This window comes from Gymnoscopelus braueri (assembly GCF_963280865.1).
Source record: "Gymnoscopelus braueri genome assembly, chromosome: 24".
NCBI lineage: Eukaryota > Metazoa > Chordata > Actinopteri > Myctophiformes > Myctophidae > Gymnoscopelus > Gymnoscopelus braueri.
The window spans coordinates 30452256-30468223 of record NC_137626.1 but is presented as its reverse complement, the minus strand read 5'-3'; the positions used below and the strand labels follow the sequence as shown (position 1 = coordinate 30468223).

Below are 15968 nucleotides of genomic sequence, written 5' to 3'. Positions count from 1 at the left end.
CACTCTCAGAGTTACAGACCCACAAGGGTCCATTTGGTTCCTAACTATTCATCATTTAGCTGGGGACCCCCTGGAACTCCCTCAAGGACCCCTGGGGGTCCCCGGACCACACTTTGAGAACTAATGCCTTACAGAACTAAAAGTAGGCAAAGAATACCCCATGCATGCCTCCTCCAGTCCAGACCAGACTTGCAGAGCCAGGAGAAATAAACATGGAGCGGCTGAGGTGGTGGACTGTTGTCCTGATGTTACAAGTGTGTTATGTCTGCCTGCTCAATGCTACAGGTAAGAAGATAAACAACTACTAACAACATTGATTTAGCTGCGGAAAAACGCCATTTCTGTTTGGTTACATTACAGTCTAATACCAACGCTTATGACGTCCAAGAAGTCATTCATTACCACTTTGTTTGTTAGCTAGCATGGCTAATGAGCTAAAAGCTAAATTAAACTGAAGCAATGTTATCAGCGTTGTTCAGTGGTGGAAAGTAACTAAATACATGTACTTCAAGTACACTTTTGAGTTACGTTTTACTTTACTCTAGTTACTTTACTAGAGTTTTTTCAAATTTGCAATACTTTTACTTTTTCTACTCCACTACATCTCAGAGGCATGTTGTACTTTGGCAGTGGTGGTAAAAGTACTCAATTTTTTTACTTAAATAAAAGTATCAATATTGCAATGTAGAAATACTCTGTGACGTAATAGTTCGGAATTCAAAATTTACTTGAGTAAAAGTACAAAAGTATTGGCATCAAAATATACTGAAAGTACCAAAAGTAAAAGTTCCCATTATGCAGAATGTCATATTTCACAGCTTTCAAATCTTCGAATAGCCAAAGTTTAAATAGGGCTGAAGTGGTTAATGTATGTTTTGTGATAATAATCCAAATCTACAAAGTAACTAGTTGGTAAAGTTTTCTAATAATTGTAGTGGAGTAAAAAGTACAATAATTGACAATGAGATGTAGTGGATTAAAAGTATATAAAAAAAAAAGTTAAAGTACCTCAAACCCATACTTAAGTACTGTACTTAAGTTAATGTACTTACTTTCCACCACTGGGTGGTGGGGGTGCAGAGCAAGTCATGAGTGTGCACAACACAGTGCAGATACAGACACTCCAAAGTGTGCATTTGATTTGAGACAGAATTGTGCAATAAACTAGCATAACATAAGGAAAGAATGCACATCGCATAACAAAAAGGAATGTGTGTTCTTCAGGTAAAAAGTGGCAGAGATATCAGGACAAAATCTCCAAAGCTGTGGAGGAGCACCGTCCTTGCAGCGCAGTCAACTGCAGCTGTCATCTAAGGTTGGTTTGATAACTGTACTAGAAATCAATAAACAGCTGTCATCTAAGGTGGGTTTGATAAATGTACTAGAAATCAATAGACAGCTGTCATCTAAGGTGCGTTTGATAACTGTACTAGAAATCAATAGACAGCTGTCATCTAAGGTGGGTTTGATAACTGTACTAGAAATCAATAGACAGCTGTCATCTAAGGTGGGTTTGATAACTGTACTAGAAATCAATAGACAGCTGTCATCTAAGGTAGGTTTGATACTGTACTAGAAATCAATAGACAGCTGTCATCTAAGGTGTGTTTGATACTGTACTAGAAATCAATAGACAGCTGTCATCTAAGATGTGTTTGATAACTGTACTAGAAATCAATAGACAGCTGTCATCTAAGGTGTGTTTGATACTGTACTAGAAATCAATAGACAGCTGTCATCTAAGATGTGTTTGATAACTGTACTAGAAATCAATAGACAGCTGTCATCTAAGGTGTGTTTGATACTGTACTAGAAATCAATAGACAGCTGTCATCTAAGATGTGTTTGATAACTGTACTAGAAATCAATAGACAGCTGTCATCTAAGGTGCGTTTGATAACTGTACTAGAAACCAATATGGCAGAGTTCAGTCCCAGGTCATAAGATGCCTACAGTGACATGACATGGGTGCTTAGTCAGCTTAGGATTAGTCAATGTATTTAAACCTGGGACCAATTTACTAGTCGTTTCAATTGTGGTGGTCATGGTTACATGTGTTTTTTTTATAGCCATACTAGACAAATTGTTAGTGTACTTTCAACACAATAGATTTAAAATGTTCTGATTATCCAGGACCTGATATTTGAGCGTTGGCTGATATTACTCATTCATTATTCAGCAGATGAATACAGTATACACTTAACACATTCTCCATCTTCCAGTCTGGTTCATTATGGTAAAGCAGCTAATAAAGTCGTACTTTATATTAGTAGTTCCCATTCCCAAACCTTTTAGCTCGAGACCCAAAAGAGAAATTAGACGTTTGCCCGGGAGCCAAACTAGTGAAAATAGCAGATCTACAAGCTTGTAGATCTGCTATTTTCACTGCTTCTTAATTAAAAAAATATATATTTATGGAAATTATTAGATTTTCTGATTTTATTTATGAAATACTTTTGATAAATGTTGGAATTGTTTTTGATTGATGAAAAGTTGTGATTTTGTTTAAACTTTCTTAAATCTTTTGAAATAAGATTTTTTTGAAATATAGGAAACGAAAAAAGGGGATATTTACTCCTGAGTCTCGACCCACAAAAATCTGGGAAACAGTGCTTTATATGACTGCTTTGTGAAAACCCTCCCTCCCTGTGTTCTAGTGTCCTGCAGGATGACCTGCGACCGTTTAAAGGGGGGGTGTCCCAGGACCTCATGGAGGCCACCATCAGTCGAGGGGTGGGCACCCACTACCAGATCATTGGACGTAAGCTGTACCGAGAGCACAGCTGCATGTTCCCAGCCAGGTGAGACAGACAAATCAACAAGCCACTTTGATGCAAGTACTATCATCATCTCATATCATTCATACCCAGAGTATAGCGCCGAGCTATCGCGGAGGGTGAGGTTCCAAACGGGGCTGACACAGTGGGAGTGGGAAGTTTAAAACTTTTAACCACTGGTTAAATCAACATCAAGCACTCTTTATCCCCTCAAGTCACGTTTAGTCACACAAGGAGATCTCAAGTCCCTTGAATCTGTGGTATCCCACATTCACATTCTAAAATCGGTTAAGATTTGAAAATCACAACCATAATGCTTGGTGCTCACGTAGAGGATTTTCACTGGACGCTTGACTTTTTTTAACAAAATCGTAGCACCCAATAGTTTTTATAGACTAATTGTGCGTTTCCTTGCTTTCAGGTGCAGTGGGGTGGAACATTTCATCTTGCAGGTGATAGACAAGCTGCCTGATGTGGAGATGGTGGTGAACGTCAGAGATTACCCTCAGGTCCCCGGCTGGGTTCAGCCAATCCTGCCCGTGTTCTCTTTCAGTAAGGTCAGACACTGTAGGCAGTCCTACACACACACACACACACACACACACACACACACACACACACACACACACACACACACACACACACACACACACACACACACACACACACACACACACACACACACTGTACATATGCAATAGACCTGTCACAATTATTACATAATCCCCTGATCACAATTATGTTGAGCTAGTGGCAATTATTTTGCATATTGGTTAGAATCGGTTCCATTCACCTCTATAAAAACGGCATGATATTTTCTTCATTATTTCCAGGTCATTGTCCATTCTCTTTAAACCACTTTCAACCTGGAATCCCTATTTTGGGCATTCAGGGCAAACCTTTTCAAACATTTTTCAAAGTACGAAATGATAAATTATATCGCCTGTTTTGGACCATAGTTAAAAAAAAGTTTATTGGTACCGGTCATTGTCACTCATTTCTTTTCATATTTAAGTTATTATGTCATATCTGTTCTGTGCATTTTATGTTTATAAAGCCTAAATGGCAAACAAAGGTATTTTTATTTATTTATAGGTTCCATTGTTCAAAACACAAAAGCTGTGTTTTCAGTACAGTGACAGAATTTCCCCAGCAAAATAATTAGCAGCAACGATGTGGCAAAACAAACTTTCCTTTTTTACAGACAGTCTTTTAAATATTCGGATAAAATAATAAATCGTGCCGCTGCAGGATAAAACACCCGCACGGGCCGCCCTCCCCTGTAACTGGGACTTGCAACGCGCGCCGGGCAGCGAGCCGCGAGCGAGCCGCGAGCGAACTCACATTTCAAATCGCATTGATTAACTGGTGATAAAAACACAACTGACACAAGTTTTAATATCCAGACTTGACAGCAAAAGTCAAGAATCAAGTGCTGAATCTTGTGAGACCGGGGGGACATGCGTTCCTGCGTCATCAAGCTTGCAAATGCACTGCCAGGATTTGCTATCCCAGTACTTTTTTCTAGCGTTTTACCTACAGGGAATGAGGGAAATATGTATCCTGCCAGTACATGGCGGAAAAATTACTAGGAAGATTGATGTAAAATTTCGAACACCAAAAGTTCTGCCACACAAGATCAGTTACCGTTTTCACATGAGACTAATTTCAAAATTTCCACTATACTTCCTGCACTTTGGCTATGTGAAAACGGGGAAAAGACATAAACAATTCAATCATTATGAATAACGATCAACCCCAAAGATTTAGGACATCTCTGTGGGTGGGCATGTGCTGTAATGAACTCTGGCGTTTCTGTGTGATGTGCTTGCATGTTGCAGACGGCTGACTACCAGGACATCATGTACCCTGCATGGACCTTCTGGGAGGGAGGCCCTGCTGTCTGGCCCATCTACCCCACTGGACTGGGGAGATGGGACCTCATGAGGGACGACCTGAAAAAGTAAGCTGTGACAGCCCCAGAATCTTTCAGCAGTGGTTCTCAAACACTTTTAATTTCATTACTCCGAGAGTGTACAAATGGAAGAGAATTGACCCATAATGGTCCATTTGCTTCCATTTGTACACTCTGAGTTACTGACCTGTAAGGGTCCAATTCGTTCCTAATTATCAATCATTTAGCTGGGGACCCCCTGGAACCCCTTCTAGGACCCCTGGGGGTCCACAGAGCCCACATTGAGAACCGCTGTCTTATAGTACCTTTCTTCTTACAGTTGTGATCAGCAACTCCAAAAGGCTCAAAGATCATGGCTATAAAATATTGATTAGAAATTCACATCGTATAGTTTTGAAAATGAGTGAATTATCCAAGTATTTGTTTACTAATGTTGGTGATCATTTCTGTTAGGTCTGCAGCACAGTGGCCATGGCAGAGGAAAGAGTCCAGAGGATTCTTCAGAGGCTCCAGGTCAGTCTAAGCACGTTAATGCAAAATGCTAAAATAATAAGGAAATAATAAACGCACAATATTATCACAGTGCATAATCCTGTTTATTACGGCTAACCTGTAAAGTCTTCATAACTGCCAAAAATATTAAATGTTACATTTCCACCGTTTTACTTAATTTGTTTATTGTGCTACTGTGAAATATTTCTGTCCTGTTCACATTTCTTCCATAAAATGCTCCATAAAAGCTTTTCAGTAGTCCGTATTGGTTGAAAAGTGAAGCTTATTGATTTCTCCATTTAGGACCAGCCCAGAGCGGGACCCTCTGATACTGCTGTCCAGAGAGGCCCCAGAACTGGTCGACGCTGAGTATACCAAGAACCAGGCCTGGAAGTCTGACAGGGTCAGTCTCATGTCAAATTGACATTATGAAATGTTTTATTTTGCAGGACACACTGGTCCGGGTGGGGCTTAACACAGAAACGTTAAGCTTTCACTTTTGTCGGGTGTTGTGGTTAATATATTGTGTAATGTGGTAAACCCACTATCCTCTGCTCGAGGCAAAGGTAAACAAACAACTAATTAATTGGATGTGTTATTTGTGCTAGATTTGTGTCAAAACACGATGATAATTACATAGTAGCTGTTGATTTTATATATTGCTTTGAATATGTTTGCATCTATATATTATTGTACTGCCATCCATATACACATACATAGATTACATTGTTATTGTGCTTGGAACAAGATAATCCTAGATTGTCATTCCTTTTGTCTTTCTCTTGTCTTTTAGGACACATTGGGTAGACCTCCAGCCAAGGAGATACCATTGGTGGATCACTGTAAATACAAGTAAGCATGTCATCTTTAGAACGGAGACAGAGATGGTTTAATGGATATAGTGAGACAGTGTAATGGAGAGAATGAGACAGTTACACGTTTTGGTCTCAGAATCCTTCATAAATCTATAGCTCTTAAATCTGCCCTCTCCAACCATTACAGATACCTGTTCAACTTCCGCGGCGTAGCGGCCAGTTTCCGTCTCAAGCACCTGTTCCTGTGTGGCTCTCTGGTGTTCCATGTTGGGGACGAGTGGCAGGAGTTCTTCTACTCCCAGCTCCAGCCCTGGGTCCACTACATCCCAGTCAAACAGGACCTCTCAGACGTCAGGTGACTCACTACGGGGGTCTGACTTTAAAGCAGTGGTTCTCAAACCTTTTAATTTCAAGTTTGGTTTGCATTAAGCCACAGAGCCCCATAACCGTTTGTACACTCTCGGATTTAGAGATCTATAAGGGTCCGTTTGGTTCCTAACTAGAGTTGGGGACCCCCTGGAACCCCGTCGAGGACACCTGGGGTCCCTAGACCCCACTTTGAGAACCATTGCTTTAAAGTGAGGTAGAACCTTTGGTTGTTCAGCAACCTGGCCATGATATAATGCCAAATATTGTCCATCATGTTTATCTGTTGCCTCTGTGCTCTCTGAGCGAGAAACCAGAAGTAATGATTATATTCACTGTCATTTTATGGCAAAACATCTCTGATCATCATATTTTTATGGCATGGCTCTGCAGATGGCTAGCCATCTACTATACTGTATGTATATCTAAACACACACAATGACTGTGTGTGTTTGTCCAAACCGCTGGACTGATCAGCGCCACATTTCTTGTACACACTGCCAGTAGGCAAAAGAAGTACCTAAACAACACTACCTGACAACTATATCTACATTGTTACTTAAAACCTAGCTGACCTGTTTTAAATCTTGCTTTCTTTCCTGGTCAGGGAGCTGCTCCAGTTTGTCCAGGAAAATGATGCCATTGCACAGGAAATTGCCATACGGTACAGTAGCCAGTGTTCCACATTTTTGGATTTTCTGTTACAACAGCATTAGCACTGCTTCTTTCATTCACACACAAACAAACACGTGTGCGTGCGCACACACGCACACACATACACAAATGAGTAACCTAAATGTCATCAGCATCCCATTGTTGTTTCATTATCGCCCTCTCTCTCCCTCCCTCTCTCTTCTCACAGGGGTCAGAAGTTCATCATAGACCACCTGCGTATGGAAGACGTGTCGTGCTACTGGGAGGGACTCCTGACTGACTTCAGCCGTCTGTTGCAGTACAAACCCAAGAGGAAGGCCACCAGCAACCAGATTGTACACAAACCCAGCAGGACGGAACTCTAACGCATCTCTAACGCAGCTTACTTTTTCAGGTCGTCCCTCATGAGGTCCCATCTCCCCAGTCCAGTGGGGTAGATGGGCCAGACAGCAGGGCCTCCCTCCCAGAAGGTCCATGCAGGGTACATGATGTCCTGGTAGTCAGCCGTCTGCAACATGCAAGCACATCACACAGGAACGCCAGAGTTCATTACAGCACATGCCCACCCACAGAGATGTCCTAAATCTTTGGGGTTGATCGTTATTCATAATGATTGAATTGTTTATGTCTTTTACCCCGTTTTCACATAGCCAAAGTGCAGGAAGTATAGTGGATTTTTTTTAATTCATCTCATGTGAAACGTATCTAACAGGATAGAACTTTAACCCAGGAGACTCAGACCTAACATCATAGACCTATAACCCAGGAGACACTTCAGCTGTAGTTGAGAGAAAGGCTTTATTTGCTGTCCACAGTGGTCAAAGTCTTCATTCCCCATCAGGTGAAATCACACTACCCATTATGTTTTTTAATATCTCAAGCACTAAAGTCACAGTCCAAGACATGTGTATCATAACTTAAAACTGAAGAGAATGTGGATTTTCAGGCTGTTTCCTAAGTTTGTCTGGGACAGTCACTAATGAAATGTCATGAGAGTCCACCATTGTCGCTACCATGAACTAATTTGGGTTACTTGAATGATCTTACACGTATGATGAATTCATTGTTCACTGCTGACCCCTGCATGGATGTGCAGTTAGCAGAAATACAGTATGAGTTATAATTGTTTTTGTATTGCTGGTATCAAGTCAGGCTGATACCAGTTTAAAGTAAGCTATTGGTGTTGATGAGTTTAAACACTATAGTCTGATAACCCAGGCCAGGACACATTATTTCTGTCTTCTTCACACAAAATTGTCTTTCATTGAGGCAATGGATTATCTGTCATTCCTGTGAATACACATACTGTAGTAAAAAAAAGAGCCAGAAACCGCCTAGATGCTATTTTCCCTCTTGTAGTCATTGGGTTAATACCTTTGTATTGACCAACGCACACATGTTGCCTATTCAGATTGTATTATTTAGTGTTGATGAATTGTGTGATAGATCAAACATTGTGGTGTCACTTAATGTGAAATCATATTTTTGTTAATATTTTGTATGTCCCTGTGTATGCCAATACTTAACAATGGTTATTTGTTGGGGGTGATTAGTGTTTCAGAGCAAATTGTCTTGCTCAGAGACTTCAATAGCCACAGTTTAGCTCAACCTGTCTGATGTCATTGCCACAGCGCCCTCTAGTGAGCTGCTGAATAACATTACCAGCTTATACACCACAACCAGACTTACATGTTTGTTTTTTTGTTTGTTTGATGATAACAATGCAGTCTAAAATGTCATGTTATCTGGGTCCTCTCTGCCTTATGCTTTTTAATTGTGTCAACACTAGATCAACTTCAGTTCATTCTACACTAAGTGCCAACACAAAGCAATACATTTTTTTATTCAAACATGCAGAGACGCTACAGGAAACACTTCATGTGCTGTTGATTTTAAAATGTATCCTCAAAGAGAACCTGCCTTGGCGAGTTCTAGCGGTACCAGTGTTGAATATGTTTTAGTATTCACATTATATTGCCAGCAGGTTTCTCGCTGCTGTAAGATCATGTTTTTACACTTGAGTTACTGTAATGAATTGTGGTGTTGATGAGGTACTTGGTTGTATTGATTCATTTCTTTTTTTATTTATACTAAAACAAAGCTCTGAATATCTACCTGGCCAAAATTCGATGTTTACATTACACTCGCTTGCGCAACGTGGTTTTGTACAGGAAATGACTTAATAGTAAACATGAATATCACCTGACGGTTGAGTAGGTTTATGTCTGTAACAAACATTCTTTGTCCTGACTAAGCTCTCACACTCAAACTAATGACAAGTCTGTACAGACAACACGGTAGGTTTAGTCACCGACCTCACAGACCTTTAGGGTCTTCTGCTTTCAGAACATGACGACAAGGACAGTTTAGGAGGAGTAAAGGCCATTCCAGGTGTCCATGATCACCATGAATACATTAGGTCAAAATGCTTGTGGTGTGGGTTGTTTTTAGAGTTGTCTTTTCATTATGTAAAACAATTAAATATTTGGAAAATCTGAAGCTCAAGTTATGTCATTTTTTAAACGTTTATTTTCCAAGCCTGACTCAGTATTATTGCGTTCATGCATTTTTATTGTTGGTGCCTTATTTTGGTCATTCATATTTTATTAGGTTTTCTTTGAAATACAACTGGGAACGACAAAAACTTTCAGATGCCCACAGGCAACAAGATGCAATTCAATCTTTCTCAGGATAGCAGCTAATGAAGATGGAACATGTGCCATAGTCATTAAGATTAGCATAATATAGAAATATGATAGATAATATTAAATCATAAATAAGATCATTTCCCAGGACACATGTTTTTACAATGACATAGCCTATCTGTTTCACTGGTAAATGCAGTGGTGGAAGAACTCACATTTTTTTAAAGTATCAATACTGCCATGTAGAAATATTCTGTTTCGTATTGTATTCTGTAAAAGTACGGAATCCAAAATTTACTTAAGTAAAAGCGCATAAGTATTGGCACCAAAATGTACTTAAAGTACCAAAAGTAAAAGTACTCATTATGCAGAATGTCCCATTTCAAGTTTTCAGATGTATGAACATTTTTAGAAAATAGCAGATCTACAAGCTCACAAGGCCTCGCGGTGCATTGAGAGCTTGTAGATCGGCTATTTTCAAATGGCCGAAATCTATATAGGGCTCAAGTGGTTAATGTAAGTTTTGTAGTAATAATCAAAATCTACAAAGTAACTAGAAACTAAAGTTTTCAAATAATTGTAGTGGAGTAAAAGTAAGCCTATAATATCCCCCCCCCCCCCCCTGAGATGTAGTGGAGTAGAAGTAGAAGTATTGGAAAGTGGAAGTACAAATACCTAAACATTGTACTTAAGTACAGTACTTGAGTAAATGTACTTGGTTACTTACTTTACACCACTTAAATATTGTTTCACCATTTCCAACTGATAACACGTTGAACATTCGGTCCTCCTCCAACAGGCGTCGCTGTTTCCTCACATCACGTACCGGCTACATCACAGTCAAGGTGAAGGGTCGGGATGTGAAGCCGCAGAATGTCATAAGTGAAGAACCACAACGACATTGTTACTGTAGTTACCAGTAGATATAGATCTTAGAAATCCGTCAGCAAGAACCAACATTAGTGCTGCTGTGATGCATGCAGTGAATGGATGACTGCTGTCCACTGGTAAGCTGTTAATGTGTGTAGAATGATGATAGAAGCTAATGCTACTGTAGCTCCTAGCCCTGAAACATGACCGTCATAACATGGCAGTCATGGATGAACTTCTACCTGGTGTTTGCACTTTCTCCATTTACAGTCCGTACATCTACCGATTCGTTCAAATTTCAAATATAAAGTGCTTACCCCATGACCACAGATGTTACAATTATGTACGGCCCCTCAGAAGTACCCGTATTTTCCGGATTGTTCAATAAAAAGCATTTTAATCCGATTGGTGGCCATTTTCTCCGTATTTTTGCCATATGCTTTCAACCACGCGACCCTATCGGTTGGGAGATGTATTGCACTCTGATACATTATAACTCTATAAGAAAATGGCCACCGATCGGATTAAAATGCTTTTCATTGAACAATACGGAAGATACGTGTGCTTTTGAGGGGGGTAAACACAAATATAAAGTGTTTACCATGGGGTAAACACTTTATATTTGAAATCTGAACTTTTAGGTAGATGTACGGGCCAAAAAGGGAGAAAAACACACACCCGGTTGAAGTTAATCCATGACGTCACGACCGTCGTGTATCCACAATCCACATGGCTACTGTAGCTCCTGTAACAACAAACAGTAATGTAATGACAGGTCAGGGTACTGTTACTATTATACTCTGCTGTTATTGCCAGACCCAAGGGGTCGGGCTTACATGAGGCTTTGTACCTGTTTCGTCTATACATGGGCATGGTCCATTTGTCCTCCGGCCCCAGCCAAAAAAGTCTGTCCCCCTTTCGTCCATACATGGGCATACACAGGCTGACACGTCATGTGAAGTCCGGCTTAGCCGTGACGTAGTGCATGTTTTGTACCTGTTTTCTCCATACATGGGCATGCCCCCTTTGTCCTTAGGCATGCCCCTTTTCCTTAAGCTCCAGCCATAAAAGTCTGTCCCCCTTTCGTCACTCTACATATGGGGATGTCGGAATTGAATTCTTCTTTTCCTCTGCACACACTCTGCAGACACGTCAACCGAAGTCCGGCCATTCAGATGAAGCTCAGGCACTGGCATGAGTAAATAGGCATAGGGAACTATTCATGACATCACTATTATGTCACAAGTACAAAGACAGATGCTATTTATACTGTAAGACACAAAGCTTACAATTAGATCAATGAGTAACCTTCAATTTCTAATATCCAGAAATATTGTAATTAAGTAAAGCTCATCAACCACTGGACTTGCCATTCTAGCATTACTCCGGTAAGTTAAGCTCATCACAAAAAAACTCCACACCAAATGCCTAAAGGGATTGCAAAAAACATAATTGAAATCCATGGTGTTTTAACCCTGAGAGGGTACAAATTGTAACCAAATGGACCCGTCAGGTCCATGTGTACCCTCTCAGAGTTACAACTGGATAAATTAACATAGAGGATGTCAGTGTATCATTGAACAGAATGCAGATGGCAGTGATATGCAGCCTCAAGCCTTGAGGCTGTTTATTTAGATGCAGATGTAGTGAGTCCCACTCTCATCCCACGATGGCCATGTGTTTGTGTGTCTCTCTCCCCCCTCCACCGCAGCTTTGTGACAACTGAACCGTGTGTCCATGATGCATCCTGGGCCGTGGCCCACAGAGGGCCAGGCAGCAGCCCAGACAGATTCAGGCCCCCGGGGCGTGCTCCTCACCGGGCGGCTGCTGAATGGGTCCGGCGTCCAGATCGCGAGGCCTCCTCCTCCGTCTCCTCTTTTCTCCTCCTTCTGCTTCCCGCTCCCCCGGGTCCATGCGGCTGATGAGGCACAGGCGCCCCCCTCCACCTCCGCATCCTCATCCCTTGCTGCCGCACCTATCCTCCCCCCGCCGCACAGCGGTAAAGTGCCGAGGCTCATCGGCAAACCGGAGTTCCCGGACACGGGGTGGGACCGCATCAAGGACCTCTTCGACCGAGAGTCAGTGCTTACTGTCCTTCCTTCATTCACTTAAGTTACAACTGTTGTTGTTGTTGTTGTTCCTGCTCTGTCAGTGTTTTATCAGATTGAATTCTCCCCCAGTGGTTCTCAACGTTGATTGATGTACTTTATTTAGTAAGACATGAGAAACAGTACATGGAAGTACAATTCACAATACAAGGTCTACTAAACTGGATAACTCATAAAAGCACTAAGCTTGTTTAAAATTGGTTCCCATGCACACAAATCATGATGACATAAGAGACAGATATACACTACTATACAGAATGTCATAACGATCAGCTTACAAGTTACTGGTATGAAACATAAGAAATATGTACAAGAAAAGAGTTCGCGGGGGGGGGTTAAGACTTTGACAGGGGCCAGCCAGTTTGGAATTGCAGCCTCTTAACCATTTGACTGCCAATCACGTAGATCTACGCGAACCGATTTAAAGCCGCCACATGCCAATCGCGTAGATCTACGTGAAGTGAAAAAATAATAATTCCAATTTCACCCAAAGACCAAGGAGATATGATTAGTTGAAGATCTAGACTCCTATCCACTTCCTTGTTAACTTAAAACTTAAAAAGTCTGTATTTCGGCTCCTGAGTACTTTATTTTTTCCAATGAAAAACTCTGGCACTGGCTAAACAAATATGAAAATAATTCTGGCAGTTAATGGGTTAAGGTGTCTCTTTTAGGGCAGTTTTTAAAGTGAGTAGGGTTTTACACCTTTACTCCTTTTGGTAGGTAGGTTGGGTGTGGGGAAACCCCAGGGGCCCGTGGCGGTCCCCAGCTAAGTGATTGATTGTTAATCTTCATTAGTATTACATTATTACTATTGTTACGTAGATTAGATACAAGAATGGTTACTGATTAGAGTTTCACTGTTCTCTATACCAGTAGAATACCCGACCATGTTGGACCAAATCATGTCTTACAATAAAAATGTTCTCAGGGGTCCCAGAGATAGTGCATATCAAATTGGCAGGGGTGGAAAAAGTACTCAAATGTTTTACTTAAGTAAAAGTATCAATACTTCTATGTAGAAGTACTCTGTTACAAGTAAAAGTCCGGAATTCAAAATTTACTTGAGTAAAAGTACAAAAGTATTGGTATCAAAATGTGCTTAAAGTACAAAAAGTACAAGTACAAAAATGTTTGAAAAACTATTTTCAAATAGCCCAGGTATAAAATAGGGCTGAAGTGGTTAATGTATGTTTCATAATCATAATTTATATCTGAAAAGTAACTAGAATTTAAAGTTTTCAAATAATTGTAGTGGAGTAAAAGTACAATATTTGCCTCTGAGATGTAGTGGAGTAGAAGTAAAAGTATTGGAAAAGTACAAATACCTCAAAATTTGGTTTTATAAATAGCTGTATATTCTGATGGTACTCATTGCTATAGAGTGTTTGTTCAGTAACAGGAGTCTCCATGTCTCTCCAGCTCTTTATTAAACAGAAAATGCATTTTCAGGTCAGGATACCAATTTTATCCAATCAGGATAGAGAACTCAGACAGGATACAGATGAAACAAATGAGCAGACAAAATTGGAACTGGAACACAGTAAAAAATTAAGCTGATAAATGGGTACTCTCTCCTGATTGGCTGAAGTTTTGTCAACTACCTGCAAATGTATTTTCTGTTTATCAAAGAGCTGGACGGGGAGACTCCTGTTACTGAACAAACACACTATAGCAATGATTACTATCAGAATATAGTGCTTTAATCTTTTAACAAAAACGTTTTTGTTTTAATCAAAAAATATCACTTACCCTACCTTAAGTACAGTACTTGTACTTAGTTACTTTACACCACTGCAAATTGGGGTTCCTTCAAATCAAAAGGTTTAATCAGAAAGTTCACTTTCTCATAAAACACTATAATGACTATTATTATCATAAGAAGTAGTAGTAGTATTATTAGTATACCACCAGATAAGAAATAACACTTGATTGTACATGGTCTGTCCCTCTAGGCAGACCCAGCGGTACCCAGAGGAGCTAACCAACGTCATAAAGAGTGGTTTCGCTGCATCGGTTGGAGGAATGATCTATGGAGGCCTGCCGGCCGCACGCCACGCCAGGCAGAGGTTCATTCAGCTCAGCCAGGCCGAGATCTATACCAGCCGTGTTGAGGCGGTAGTAAGTTTTGTGTGTGTGTGTGTGTGTGTGTGCAGTGGTGGAAAAAGTACTCCGATGTTTACTTAAGTAAAAGCAGCAATACCACAATATAAAAATACTCTGTTACAAGTAAAATGCCTGTGTTCAAAATGTTACTTGAGTAAAAGTACAAAAGTATTGGTAACAAAATGTACTCAAGTACCAAAAGTATAAGTACCGAAATGTTTGAAAATAGCAGATCAACAAGCTCACAACGCGTCGCAATGCGTTCGCCGTTGTGAGCTTGTTCGCCGTTGTGAGCTTGATTGGCTATTTGAAAATAGCCGATCAAAATTGTACTTAAGTACAGTACTTAAGTAAGTGTACTTAGTTACTTTCCACCACTGTGTGTGTGTGGATATTATAATACATTTTCGACCGTTATGAACCCATTCAATCTGGGAAAGCACATATGCATATACTGTATGTTATATAGCACATTGGTTCTCAAAGTGGGGTCCGGAGACCACCCAAAAGTAGTTGACATAGTGTCACAATAATTTTGACCACTAACTGTATTTTATACTTTGGCTATTCAAAAATACCAGATCTACAAGCTCATAGCGCGTGACTTCATGCTGCGCTATGAGCTTGTACATCTGCTATTTTTGAAAATGTTTGCAAATCTTTTAATATATATATTTTTTTTAAGGAAACATTTTTAACTCAAATCTTGTTTTCTGGGGGTCCCTGGAACAAAATATTTTTGAGATGATTTCCCTTAGTTTGTTCTGTCTGTCTCTTGCTCTCTCGCTCTCTATCACTTTGTGTCTTTCATTGTGTCTCTGTCCTCACGGTGTCCCAGCGTTCAGCCCACCACGCCGCCATCCGGGGCTTTATCCGACATGGCTGGAGATGGAGTTGGAGGGTGACTGCTTTCGTCACTTTGTTCAAGTGAGCAAATAATAATAATACACTTAAAAGGGACACAGACAGACAGACGTTTACAACGGGTAACTCTGACAACGGGTATAATGGGTTTTGCATAACAGGGTAGGGCATGCATTCCCTATTTGCATCGTTCCCGAGTAGGCCGGTGCCCAACACCTGTCTAGTAACAGAAGAAAAGAAATGTACAACTGAATACAAATATGATGACATGTATAAAATATGAAGTGCAATGACAAAAAAAAAGAATGCACACAAGCTTGTGAGGGGTTAATTACTCAGACATATAATTCAGGGCC

At 40.4% G+C, this 15968-nt stretch overlaps 2 protein-coding genes across 2 annotated transcripts in view; both read left to right on the top strand.

Annotated features, from left to right (window-relative positions):
- The first annotated feature begins 207 nt into the window (after positions 1-207).
- poglut1 (protein O-glucosyltransferase 1) lies at positions 208-7395 on the top strand. Its single transcript, XM_080422353.1, has 11 exons — positions 208-285; positions 1225-1315; positions 2658-2801; positions 3199-3334; positions 4619-4740; positions 5146-5205; positions 5488-5587; positions 5978-6036; positions 6187-6354; positions 6973-7029; positions 7228-7395. Exons 1-11 carry the CDS (start codon positions 213-215, stop codon positions 7382-7384), a joined length of 1167 nt encoding a protein of 388 aa, XP_080278479.1. The 5' UTR covers positions 208-212; the 3' UTR covers positions 7385-7395.
- Positions 7396-10522: 3127 nt separating this feature from the next.
- Positions 10523-15968, top strand: part of LOC308080307 (complex I assembly factor TIMMDC1, mitochondrial-like) — a 13515-nt gene continuing 8069 nt past the window's right edge. Inside the window, 4 exon segments of the mRNA XM_080422110.1 lie at positions 10523-10671; positions 12246-12612; positions 14598-14763; positions 15587-15675. Coding sequence (XP_080278236.1) covers positions 12272-12612; positions 14598-14763; positions 15587-15675 — 596 coding nt within the window. The 5' untranslated portion in view covers positions 10523-10671; positions 12246-12271.

Excerpts from the sequence above, each read along its gene's own strand:
- poglut1 (XM_080422353.1), top strand. The coding sequence starts at position 213 with ATGGAGCGGCTGAGGTGGTGGACTGTTGTCCTGATGTTACAAGTGTGT. Across the intron at positions 286-1,224 it reads CTGCCTGCTCAATGCTACAG|GTAAAAAGTGGCAGAGATAT; the intron begins GTAAGAAGATAA and ends TGTGTTCTTCAG. Across the intron at positions 7,030-7,227 it reads GCACAGGAAATTGCCATACG|GGGTCAGAAGTTCATCATAG; the intron begins GTACAGTAGCCA and ends CTCTTCTCACAG.